The following is a 13,816-nucleotide window of genomic DNA, read 5'->3' on the forward strand; positions in this document are numbered from 1 at the left end:
TTAGATCTTCTCTCCTTGACCTAATAAGGAAGCAGAAGTGAGGAGAGTGTAAACTTTGACTGTTTTCATACATGACTAACCTACAACTATTCAGGCTTGAAGAGCTAAGATTTAGAGCACAAATAGGACAAAATAAAGATGCCAAAAGCTGCTGTAAGTAAAGTGAAAACCTACTACACACAAACCTTTATCACTTTCACAGCATGTGAATTGTGAGTTACATGTTATGAAACATACACACATCCTAGTAGTAACTCATGTGAGCAGCATAAATTATTTAAAGCATAAACCAGTATATTGCCCACAAAGTAAAAGTTTCCAGTCAAGTAAATGTGCCATTTCCTACAAATGTAACAGACCCAATATTGAGCTGTGTGTTTCACTCCTGTTTAAATGGACAGCGCTGTTGCTCCATATGAAGTCAGTTACCACGCTGGGTTAACATTCACTTAGGACTTGATTAGTCATGAGCTTAATCTTCTAAATCCAGTCATCATGATTATGGTCCTCTAAGCAGGAGGACACGGCAGTTCCTGTCATGTGGATCCTCCACGACACCTGTTAAACACCCATAATTAAATTTATTGTATAAACTTTTTAAATGTCCCAAAAGGAATTAATGTAGAAGTCTAGCTAAAGAACAAAAAGCTACACAGAAAATACCCTAGCCTTACAGCTTCCTTTATATAAACTGATAGTATTTATTGGTGTTTTAATTCGTTTTATTTCGTTTAATTGCTGTTCTTTGTTTTCACATTTATTGTATGTTACTTTTGATGCGTTTAACAATACATGACTGACTGCTTTTTGACTGAAAGCAACGTTTCAGATGTCGGGCAGTTAAGACTGAACAGGACTGAAGTGCATGGAAAAATCAACGAAAAAATATTATTTGGTATTTAAAAAGTCCTCTATGCCCTTTAGACACAGGTTATGTACTTCATACTGTACATTGTATCATCAATGATATGATGATAATTCCTCTTCATGACATTGCATTAATAAACAATATATTGTGAACAAGCATGGTGAAAGGCCATATCAAACTGGTGACAAGGAGAGATGTAGGCAAATGGTAAAATGTTAGTGTTTTGAGGGAATTATTGTTATTGTTTTTTGTCACAAAAGTGATCATGACAGGTCCATTCAACAGTCAACGTTGAACAACAATCCCCACATACAGTTAAAAACACGAAGGCAAAATCAATCAGCAGACAGTATCACGTGTGGAAAAAGAGGATCCTTAATTTTAAGACAATATCATAGTATACAACAGGCAGAGGAAAGGACCCTTTTTTGGACTTGAGTATAAAAAAATGAAAAGGAAATTGATTATCCTTCAACACCTGGCATTAACATTGTTTAGATCACATCCAACAAGTCCATGGTCAAAATGTGGTTAACTTTAAATTAAATTCAAACTATTAATAAATAAAAATAGACAAGTCAATGTTTAAAAAAAGCAGGGTGGGCTATTTAATTATTCAAACCTTTAAACTGTTGTCAATACCCATATCTGGGTTCATCCCTGGCTGCTAACAACTACTAAGAAAATAGAGGAAGGTTTTGCATTTTAAAACATATATGTGGTAAATGTAGCAACATGGCCATGTAATTCTATCTCTATACAGTAATCTACAGTATATAAGTTATAGATAAGGAAAGAATATGTAAAAAGCTCCACTGCTGCAGACCTGCAACATTAAAACTCTTTGTACTGATGCACAATAATTCTTAATGAAAATGAGCTTCTCCTGCACTAAATATCATAATAATTGTGTAATGGTAAAACCTGTGAGGACTATCTCTAGATAAGCAAAAAGAAAACATGCTCACTTTTCTTTCCCAGCTTTCTCGTTCACCTCAGAGTGCACTCTCAGCCTAGTCACACACATAAAACCAGTTTATTCTCATTTTATGCTTCAGAAAAGTAACAGCATTTGTTTAAAAGGTCTTTCTGCATCAAATGTCAGGAATGTTTTAAAGACAAAATGCCATCACCAGTTCATTTATTATGGAATAAAAATATTACTATATTTAAGATTCAAGGTTCATTCATTAAACGAGACTCTGGAGAAACTTGAAACAAGCTGTGTAAACAACTCTATAACAACTGAGCATTATCGTAGACAAAGGAATCATCTGTGCCAATTCTGTTCTCTACAGTAGAAGCATATTTGAATTGTGGTATCCACACAACAGATTATTCATTAGTTTAACAAGGTTAAAGGATGTTTTGCTTGTGTTGAAATGGCAAATTAATTTAAAAATACCTTTTGTTATTTATAACTCTCAGAGATTTATGACATTATCAAACAACAAATCTATTGGTTCCATATAATATAATGAATTAAGCAGTGCCTATCAGCTGTCATGGCATAGGTCAAGCAAAGCAGAGCCAAGCGGAGCCATGTAGAGGGAGGTTTTGAGGACCCAAGTAATCCCTCTATACGTGTGCCGTGCTATGTGAGATCTGAGAGGGATAAAAAAAATAAACTTGAGATTTAGACACCCAATATGTGAAACCGCATCACGAAACTCGAAGCCAAACAAACCAATGAAAACATTCTTTCAACATTCAAACAGAGGTCAAAGACATTTCACAATTTCCTATGCAGTTAAAAAATATATATTTCTCATGGCCTTTATCTTCAGTGTCTTCTCCATGACTTAGTTTTTTCACTTGCTTTGTATCTCACATTTACATCGCCTTACATAAACAATTCTGTTAATCAACTAAATGTAAATGTGAAAGTAAGACACAGAAGAGAATCAGCGATCTCTTCGAATTATCTGTTTGCTGCTTTTAGTGCTCATTAAACCATATGTTAATGGACTGACTCGTCACAATCATGAAAAATTATGAGGCATGATGGTGCTTTAAAATAGGAGGAAAGACATTCATGTTTGTAGTCTCACCACATCCAAGCCCCCTACAATAACACATTATCGACCAGCACTCTACAGTGAACTAAGTTTGATGATCTACCCCTCTCTGATGCATAATTAAAGTCGGACAACAAAGCAGACTCATGTCCTAAGATTATATTACAGAGTCGAGGACAAATATTGTCTGAATTTACAACTGGGTAATAATACATATCGATTAACAGGGCAGTGTTTTGACCATTTGCCTGGGTATACAAACACAGGAAAGATCTTGTGTGACACCTGTAAGTAGTGAGCAGCACACCTTTAAAATAAGCCTGTTTTTTTTTCTGTAATAACACTGACTGGACGGAGCCAGTTTATCCTGTGCTGCACACATTACATCATCTAGGTACAGCTAGGTATCACACTGCAATACTTTTTACATGCTGGCAGACCGGTGTCCATCTTAGAAACTTGGATGAAGCAAACTGTCATGTACTGAGAGTTACGATTAAATTCTTGTTCAGACTGGTGTAAAACGATTTATCACCTTCATACTGAATATTATTTTTGTGTTAAGACAACAAAATGTCTATTTTTAGGTGACTGGCTCACTGTACACTGTTACGTGCTAAATTAGGCCTCTGAAGAAAACTAGTTTGAGCCAAAGTTAAACCGAATGTGCCATTTGAGAACTGAAATAGAAGTGGCTTTGTATAGAGAAAACTAGTTATCGTGGTGATTATTAAGAGCAAGTGTCACCTATAGATGAGTCATAGATCTTAAAATAATTTCCTATTCTGGCTTCTGTTTCAATTTTTACTGAAGTTGTTTGCATTGATGTGTAAGCTAAACAGCCGTTGTAAGAAGGAAGTAATTCTCTAACACAATACTTACATAATTACAGATTGCAAAAAAGTATGAAGTATGTAAGTATGAATCTAGAACTTCAAACCATGGTTGGCCTCTGCTTCATTCCTTTTTCCCTGTATGAAAGGATAAGGCAACATAAGCTCTGCAAAGATTTCATTTATATCAGACGGGGACACCTTCAGCAGGAGGGTTCTTCAGGCAAGGCCAAGAAATATATCAGAAAATCAATCATTGCTGCTGATCAAAGCAGAATCTCTTCAAGAAAGCATCCCAGTGACAAACTTTGAATGCATATAGCTTTCTGGTCCCCTGTGCAGTTCTTTAATTAATGTGAATCTTTGCTCTTCTAAACAACTGCAAAGTCACTGGCTGACCTTCAGTTTGAAAAACAGACAGTAATAATGTGAAGCAATCCAGGAAGAGACAGAAGTTGGCTAACTTTCAATTAGTTTGCATCTCAACAATGACAACATAATGTGGGGACTATAAAAGATTATCACCGGAGCTCATGTTGATCATTAATAGTTTTAATATAGAAGTGAAGACAGTTATCTAATGGGACAGACGGAGATGCTACGAAGCTCAGTTAAAAAGGTGAAAATGTCAGTGACGCATTACGTCTACATCCTCAAAGTCAGTTGCAGAGTTGACTGACTGGTTAATACTCCACTGCTGCATCCATCTTTCAGGGATCCCAGATCACGATGATGTCTCTGTGATGCTGGGACATTCATATTTGAATACACAATCGGAAAGTCCTCTCGTGCCAGTGGCAGATAGCAGCAGCTAGCTAAGTCAGCGCTGGCTAGGTTGTCATGTTCCTGTCCTCGGTGATTCACTCGAGATGCAAATACAAAGGGATGAGACGCTGGGGTCTTAGTCTGAGCGGCTGGACGGAGCAACGGAGCAGCATCAATTCAACATAGGATTGTTAAGACACGGTACTTTCCTCCATACAACTAAAATTAAGACTTGCACTGATGCTGCCATGAAGGAAAAAGAGAAAAGCTCACTGCCTTACCACAGATGCGCTGTAATGACCATGTCTCTACAGTTCTTGGCGCATGAAACAATTGAAGGGGTCTCACTTGGCTGGCTGGAGATTCCCAGCTTCTTAAAGACAAATAGCTTCCATGGGCCCCCACATCCAGTGTATCTCCTTCTTAATATTGAAGACGCGTGTTGTACATTGGCATCAACATTACGGGAAGTCAAAAAAGTGCTGCGTTTGCCCGTTTCCTTGGATGCGGGCTTTGATGCTCGGCTCGGCTCAACTGCACTCCGCTCGCTCCTCCCTGCAGCAAGATTGCGTTTGAGCGGGAAGAAATTGCCGGAATGGATCGTGTACGGGCGCACAGGGGTCGGTAACAAAACAGGGCAATGGACTCACACAATGGACTCGGAGGAACGTTAGTCAATTAGAAAACAATCCGGAAGGAGAATAGATGGATAGAACGAGGGGTACAGCCAAAGCAAGATTAGTACCGTGCTAACTGTCCAGCCAGGGGCCCGAAGCCAGATTTCCTCCACGTTAGTGTTATATTACAAACCCCATATACACAGAGAGTTGCTCTTATGCTACATAATTAGACCTCCTCTTTCTGTGTATTTAACCTAGCTTTAACTACAGCTTTAGCCTAGTTACTGGTTACTTATAGCGAATGTAGATTCCTATACATATAGCGTTAATCAACTAATAAATGATGATTATTACGGATTAACTACCTGTTAGCACATGAAGTGGTAAAACCAACTTCATTTTATTCGCAGATTTTTATTTCAACCCAGGTCTTCTAAAAGTTTTTTTTTAATTAGCTAAATTTTCTTTGCCATAATGTTTACAACTAAAAGTTTATCCAACAAACCTTGACTAGATTTACCATTAGCTTCTTCTTAGCTTATTTTCCTTTTGGCTTTTTCCTTTCAGGAAGCGACTCATCTGCCTCCATCTAACCCTGTCCTCTGCATCCTCTTCTCTCACACCACAACTTCATGTCCTCTCTCACTACATCCATAAATCTCCTCTTTGGGTTTCCTCTAGACCTCCTGTTTGGCAGCTTCAACCTCAGCATCCTTCTACCGCTATTTTCACAGTCTCTCCTCTGAACATGTCCAAACCACCTCAATCTGGCCTCTCTGACTTTATCTCCAAAACATCTAACATGAGCTGTCCCTCTGATGTCCTCATTCCTGATCCTGTCCATCCTCATCACTCCCAAAGAGAACCTCAACATCTTAAGCTCTGCTACCTCCCGCTCTGCCTCCTGTCTTTTCTTCAGTCCCACTGTCTCTAAGCCGAACAACATCGCTGGTCTCACCACCATCTTGAGATCCTTTCCTTTCATTCTCGCTGATACTCTTTTATCACACAACACACCTGACACTTTTCTCCACCCGTTCCAACCTGCTTGCACACGCCTCTTCAATTCTTTTCCACACTGTCCATTGCTTTTGAACCATCATTCCTCTGCTTTCCAGAGCAGACCTCCACCTCTCTAGATTTTCCTCCACCTGCTCCCTGGTTTTGCTACAGATCACAATGTCATCAGCAAACATCAGAGTCCACAGAGACTCCTGTCTAACCTCATCAGCCTGTCCATCACCAGAGCAAACAAGAACGGGCTCAGAGCTGATCCTTGATGCAGACCCACCTCCAGCTTCAACTCCTCTGTCACACCTACAGCACACCTCACCACAGTCTTACAGCTGTCATACAAGTCCTCTAACATACTTTTTCTGCCACTCCAGACTTCCTCATACAATACCACAGCTCCTCTCTCGGCACCCTGTCATACACTTTGTCTAAATCTACGAAGACACAATGCAACACCCTATGACCTTCTCTGTACTTCTCTATCAACATCCTCAAAGCAAATACTGCATCTGTTGTAGTCTTTCTAGGCATGAAACCATATTGCTGCTCACAAATGCTCACCTCTGCCCTTAGCCTAGCTTCCACTACTGTTTCCCGAAATTTTATTGTATGGCTCATCAGTTTTATTCCTCTGTAGTCGCCACAGCTCTGCACATCTCCCTTGTTCTCAAAAATCGGCACCAGTACACTTCTCCTTTATTCCTCAAGCAACCTCTCACTCTCCAAGATCTTATTAAACAAACTAGTCAGAAACTCTACTGCCACCTCTCCTAGACCCTTCCATACCTCCACAAGTATGTCATCAGGACTCCCTGCCTTTCCACTCTTCATCCTCTTCAACGCTTCACTCTTACTAATCTTTGTTACTTCCTGCTATACACAAGTCACCTCTTCTACTCTTCGTTCCCTTTCATTTTCCGCATTCATCAACTCTTCAAAGTACTCCTTTCATCTTCCCACCACACTCCTCAAATCTGTCAATACAATCCTATCCTTCTCTATAATCACCCTAACCTGCTCCACATTCTTTCCATCTCCATCTCTCTGCCTACAAATCCACCTCCTTAGTGTCGAACCTAGCATACAAGTCCACATATGCTCTTTGTTTGGCCTTTGCCACCTCTACCTTCCCCTTATGCTGCATCTCCCTGTACTCCTGTCTACTCTCTTCAGTCCTCTGTGTCCCACTTCTTCTTAACTAATCTCTTTCTCTGGATACAATCCTGAACTTCCTCGTTCCACCACCAAGCCTCCTTGTCCACTTTCCTTTTTCCCGACGACACACCTCCGACACTCCTACCTCCCTCCCTGATCACGTTAGATGTAGTGGTCCAGTCATCTGAAAGCACCTACTGAGCACCAGAGTCTGTCTCATCTTCTCCCTGAAAGCTACACAACATTCTTCCTTTTTCAACTTCCACCACTTTTTCAGCCACTCTGCCTTAGTCCTCTTCATCTTCCTCACCACCAGAGTCATTTTACACACCACCATCCTGTGTTGTCTGGCTACACTCTCCCCTACCAATACTTTACAGTTACTGATCTCTTTCAGATTATAACGTCGACACAGAATGCAGTCCACCTGAGTGCTTCTGCCTCCACTCTTATATGTCACTCTATGTTCCTGCCACTTCTGGAAGAAAGTGTTCACTACAGCCGTCTCAATCCTCTTTGCAAAGTCTACCACCATCTGTCCTTCTGCGTTCCTATTCAGAAGACCCAACCTGCCCATCACATTCTCATCATCTCTTTTTCCTTAACCAACCTGTCCATTAAAATCTGCACCAGTCACCACTCTCTCACCTCTGGGCATCGCTTTGTCTAACTAACTCAAGAATTTCTCCTTCTCTTCTAACTGGGGCATATCCACATTGAACATCACTCCTTCAATTTCCAGCTTCAGACTCATCACCCTATCTGATACTCTTTTCACCTCTGCAACATTCCTCACAAACTCCTCTTTCAGGATAACACCTACTCCATTTCTCCGTGGTAAAACAACTTGAACCCTGCTCCTAAGCTTCTAGCCCTGCTACCTTTCCACCTGGTCTCCTGGACAGACAGTATATCCACCTTCCTTCTCTGCATCATGTCAATCCAATCTCTAGCCTTCCCTGTCATGGTCCCAACATTCAAAGTCCCTACGGTCAGTCCTACACTCTTGGTTTTCCTCTTCTCTCTTTGCCCACAAATACGCCTTCCTCCTCTCCTTTGACCAACAGTATCCCAACATCCACCGGCAGCCTGTAGGTCAACAGCACCGGTGGCGGACGTTGTTAACCCGGGCCCCGACCGATCTGGTATGGAAGTCACATATGGTGTTCTAAGTCATTATTCACATGTTTAATTTGGCAAGTGTTTTATGTCGGATGCCATTCCTGACACAACCCTCTGCATATATCCTGACTGGGGACTGGCACGAGAAGACACGGGTTCGTGCGCCCTTGTGGTTGCATCAGATTTACCATTAGCATTAAGTTGAAACAGCTTAAAGACGTTAGCGTTAGGTCAGCAACGTTAGCCTACTTGTAACATTACTTTATGCTACATTTGATGGTTGATGTAATGTTGGGATGAATTATGCTTAGAAGGAGGTTGCTGCTTATGAATTAATAACCGAGCAAACTTTGAAACTAGCGGTAAGTTGTCAAAGGGGCTAAGTTTACGTTACCGTGGTTAACGCTACGGACTTTATCCGTCGTTGTAAAGTTCGACTAGGGCATGGTTAAGTTAACTAGCTTAGTGAGGCTAGTAAGCAATTCAGTTGTGTTGATTTACAGTTAATGGTATCTAACTTATAAAACCCTTTGGACAGGCTGAAACAACAGCGGGAGGGTGAATGCAATAATAAAGTAAATATCTATGTTAACTGTAAGGACATCATGGGTCAACCATAATGTAAGTATAACCACAGCGTATATGAAGTAACTCAGGTTGACATTAGCATTAGTTACATCCAAATATCATTAAAGGCCTCATGCAGGCTCAGCCTATGATACTGAACAGGCGATTATTAGTGATGGCTACAGTTACTGTTACAATAAATGACCACGGGCAAAATGACCAGGCTACTGTTTGTGTCACTGTTTGGTGCTCATTAGTGTGTGGTGCTTCTCTGACAGGATCTTTTTCACACATTGGGGTTTATGGGGGATGTTTTACATGCAACTGTAACTTGAGAGGCAGTCAGAAGGCAAGGAGGGTTTGCCTGGAAACTATCCTCATCTGTCTGGTTGTCTCAGAAACGTGAAGACCTTATTTTATTATTCTGGACTAAAATACTGGATGCTCCAATTTCAAGTTTCACCATGTCATTGCCTGGCTAGCCCCTTCGTGATTTAACAGTTTTATTTTAGGGTTCAGCAGTTTATGTACACTCAGTGTGAACATGACCTTAATGGCAATACAGGGGCTTTAAATTATTTCTTTTTGCTGATCCCCCAGATATCAGGGTTCAGCTCATTTTTGTTTTATGTTTTTTTTTTTTTACATCGACAAAGGGTCACAATTATACCTACAAAATTACAAATTATTATCCAAACATACTTCATTGTGGCCAAAATTAACTTATTGTCATCTGATAATAATAAATATGATAAAATCCTTCCACCACCACCCTGACTGTCTTTTCTCTGTAAATGAAGTCAGCAAAAAACTTTAGTTTAGTCAAGTGTCAGAGTATCAATTTTGCATGGTCTTCTTTCTTGAAAGCCCACCTTTCCTTCCATAGCAATGTATAACTTGCTACACAATAGTGACACTGGTTTGCCAGCAGCACACAGTTCATGGTAGATTTGTGATCTTGGTGGTTCATGAGTTGTTCCTGACCCTCCAAACGTATTTCCTCTCTGAGTAAGAGCGTTTGACTCTTTGTCCAGATTATTAAAAGTGGCTACACCTCCCGCTAACCTGCATTTATGTATGATCATCTTGGAAGCTAAAGATATTTACAAGAGTCAAATAGAGTTTCCTGACATGTGTAAACCATGTAGGTACCATCCTTTTGTCAGGTCTACACTGAACTCCTTGGACTTTTACGTTGTATTGTGTATAGGTCAGTTCAGTAAGCCCTATCAAACAGACCCTTATAAGTTGGTGGAGTAAAGTCACCATCTGTGGTCAGTGATAATCACTAACAGGAAGTTAATAGGCCTTGGACTTTACAAATTAAAAACATTCAGAATGTTAGCACAATTGAATTAGTTTAGCCATCATTAGTTTAATGATTAAGAAGATTAAGAAATAATTTAAAGCCCGATATTGCGATTACATGCCATATCCATGAGTGTATGCAAACTTCTGATTGTGTACTTGGGTTGTGCTGGACGTACAATGTATTGTTAATTGTTACATAAAGTTTTATTTGGGGAAAAAGAAGGGATCACTACATGCATGTCTGAACCCACAAGTAATTTCTCACTTAATTCAAATCAAGCAAGACGATGCTCACCAAAGCATTTAGCTTTTGTGTTCTTATTCAGAAATTTTGACTTAATGACTTAAATGAGTTTTCACTGGTTTCTTACATCTTGTCTAGGCTATTAATGTTATCAGAGAATGCATTGTTATCTATATCTAATAAGTTAAGCCATGTCTGCTTTAAAAACTCAATTTTACATGGGATTCTTTCTATATGGAACTGTTATAAATTGCTCTTTTCACTGCTGTTAATGTACATTGTTGTCATTACTAGATAATAACCTTTTTTTTAAAAACAAAATTAGTATAGGCTCTGCTTTTGTTTAGCGATAAATGTGATCAAACATCTATTAGAAATAAAGTCTTGTAACAACACCAATGCCACATAATTTAACTTCCCAGTGAACTCGCTTGTAAGGAGTCATTTATATTAAACAAAGGCAAAATTATAGTAAACAGTGAATTTACAATGGAAATAGCATAAACCAATTATAATACAGCTACAAAAATACAGAAGTTAAATTTTTAGTTCTCTGTGTGTGTATCTCACTCAATTCAATTTATTTATATAAAAACCACTTCAAGGCACTTTGCATTGTAAAGTCAAGACCTTAAGAATTATATGGAATTCAATTCAGTTTCTTTATATTCATTCAAAGGAACCATGACTGGAGACAGAGGCAAGTGCCAAAAGTGCGAACGTGCCACACTGTGGAGGATGGTGGAAAGCACAAAGTTGGACGCAGCACAAAGTTCTGTTAGGATGCAAAACAGGCCAGGCAGAGGGCTACTCTCACACTGAGGCTATCAAAAGCAAAGGTAGATATGCAAGTATTCACATAGTATATGAACAGTCCTAGGAATCATATTACTTCTCTAAAAGAACAATCTACACTGCACATGCTCACTTTAATTCTAGGCTTTACTTGCGATGTAGAAACCCTTGTGATTTTGAACCCCCCTGCAAAAAAAGCAGTTTCCAGGAGCAAATATGATCTTCACTGGTATTAAAAAGAAGAATAAATAAGATGGCCTTTTTTACATGCCTACATCTTTAGGGTAATGTTGCTATAAATTATCATCTTTGCAAACAGCTGCTACTGTGTTACTGGCCATCTTCGTTTGGTTTTTTAATAGGTTACTTTTCTAACACAAATTATTAAGCCAAAACACTACGTGTTGAAATGCATGGTTTGAAAGCTGTATTATATAGCCAATTAGGAAATATATTACAGTATAATTTTTTTTATCAGTAGCCTTCTTGGCTCTGATTGGGTGATACCTGAACCTTTTTGATATATAATTTGTCTAATAGTAATTGTAAGGCTTCTGACACTAAATATTTTTTAATTTTGTTTGAGTTTAAATGTTCAAAGAGATGAGTGTGTAGTTAATATTTTGTTTCTTATGATTAGAAGTACAGGATGTGGATGATCGTGTTTGCGGTCAAACTCCAAGTTGTTGTGTGTACCGCCCTCTAGTGTTTAAATATGATGGCTGCACACAGACTTATTGTGTATAGGAATTAGATTTTCTAACGTCCTCCTTCTGCTAATAAATGTAGCTGTTACATAACCAAACAATGGAGACTTCTGTATGGATCACAGTTATCACAGTTTAGGGTTTTTGAATAAAATATTGTTGGATTATTATGTATGTATATGCCATAAACATATGGGAGTTATTCACTTTGATTACTCTTTCGATCCAGCTCCAGCGAAGCTTTAAAGGGAATTTAATATGTCTGACGCTATTGAAACACAGTACCATTATCCATTTTTTTATTTAAATTGGTATTCCATGGAATCCTATATATTTAGAATAGCGCTGACTTTTTCTGCGTAAATCTTGCTGTATGTAATGGTCATCCACGACATTAACCCACAATTTCTATAATGTTTATGTTGGCTGTAGTGTAATGGCCTATATATAGTTCCTAACATGATAGATGAATTTATCCTAGCTATCATCGTCCTCACCAAGATCACCTTCATCACACTTGGAGCGCCTCTGAGGAGGGAAAACGGTTCAAATACCCAGAGGGCTGACAGCTGAAGCAACCCTGAGCTCCTGTCTGTGTGACGAAGCGAGCGTCAGCGGGACAGAGCCAACCACAGCAAGCATCATTTGCACACAAGAAGACCCATACGATGGTGATGCTCGATAGGGGCTCTGTGAGATTTCCAATGCTTGTTATAGTCTACGCAAGCCTAGATTGGCTTTCATATGGATTTGCCTACATATATACTTTAATTATTTTAAATAAAGTGTGCATTGTGTAGATGGAGCAACATAGTGGTGCGCAAAGGGAGGATACTGGGAATTCCAGAGATCCAGGGACGTTCCCAGAATAACGCATCTTGGAAGTTGTGGTATTCAAATGGTTCTCCACTTTAACCATTAGAAAAGCCTCATAGATGACATTTCTCTGCGCAACTTCATGGATTTGGTCCATATGAAGAACAGGCATGGCAGTGGCAAAAATGGTCTTTTCTGACGTGGAAAGTTTTCTGGACTCGCATCCCGAGTTATTCGAGGACTACCTGAACAGAAAGGGGAATTATAGCGTAGTGGAGAAATGGCTCAAGAACCACCACGCGAGTAAAAGTCCGGCGGCTGCGGCGTCCGCTGAGCCGAGAGAGGAGAAGAGCAACGCGTGTAAGGACAGCTGGGCAAGCAAATGTGATGGTCTGCAACGGAGAGCCTCGCAGAAGGAGCTGCGCAAAACTTTTGCCAGATCAAAGGCCGTTAATGTCAACAGGACATACGACGAACATGTTAATTCCAGGGCACAGGAGCCCCTGACAAGCATGAGGAGGAGAGCTCTTCTGAGGAAAGCAAGCTCTCTGCCCCCGACCACTGCGCACATACTGAGCGCACTGCTGGAGTCCAGAGTCAACATCCCCCAGTATCCATCCACAGCCGTGGATTTTAAATATTACCTCAAAGAACATAACGAAAGGGAGTTTTTTCTGGAGCTTGTAAAAGACATATCTAACGACTTGGATCTAACCAGTCTCAGCTACAAAATCCTCGTGTTTGTTTGTATTATGGTAGATGCAGACCGGTGCTCCTTGTTTTTAGTAGAGGGAACGGGCAACAAGAAGACACTAGTGTCTAAATTTTTTGATGTGCACGCAGGCACCACAGTTTTACCCTCGATGAATTCAGACGAAGTTCAAGTGCCATGGGGGAAAGGAATAATTGGATATGTGGCAGAGCATGGAGAAACCGTGAACATTCCTGACGCCTATCAGGTGCCTGACCCTCTGTGCATGC

The 13,816-nt window shown here is 39.9% G+C and overlaps 2 protein-coding genes across 9 annotated transcripts in view; one reads left to right on the forward strand and one right to left on the reverse strand.

The window, feature by feature from the left end:
- Positions 1-5,032, reverse strand: part of osbpl6 (oxysterol binding protein-like 6) — a 33,074-nt gene extending 28,042 nt beyond the window's left edge. For 2 of the 6 annotated variants that reach the window (XM_067517322.1, XM_067517321.1), the window contains exon 1: positions 4,766-5,029. The gene's annotated coding sequence lies outside the window, so the exon portion shown is untranslated. Of the gene's footprint in view, positions 1-4,765 lie in introns of all 6 variants that reach the window. The other 4 variants (XM_067517319.1, XM_067517316.1, XM_067517320.1 and 1 more) reach the window with 3 other exon arrangements.
- The window catches only part of pde11a (phosphodiesterase 11a), a 67,156-nt gene that overhangs the window by 19,054 nt on the left and 34,286 nt on the right, over positions 1-13,816 (forward strand). The window contains exons 1-2 of one of the 3 annotated variants that reach the window (XM_067517324.1): positions 5,219-8,418; positions 11,197-11,356. The exons of 1 other annotated variant lie outside the window; for it this stretch is intronic. Coding sequence is in view for 1 of the 2 variants with exons in the window: in XM_067517323.1 (XP_067373424.1) it covers positions 13,006-13,794 (789 nt within the window). In the remaining variant the exon portion in view is untranslated. Of the gene's footprint in view, positions 1-5,218; positions 8,419-11,196; positions 11,357-12,504; positions 13,795-13,816 lie in introns of those variants that run through there. One more of the 3 variants, XM_067517323.1, reaches the window with a different exon arrangement.

The sequence above is a fragment of the Channa argus genome, chromosome 9, assembly GCF_033026475.1.
Source record: "Channa argus isolate prfri chromosome 9, Channa argus male v1.0, whole genome shotgun sequence".
NCBI classification, from domain to species: domain Eukaryota; kingdom Metazoa; phylum Chordata; class Actinopteri; order Anabantiformes; family Channidae; genus Channa; species Channa argus.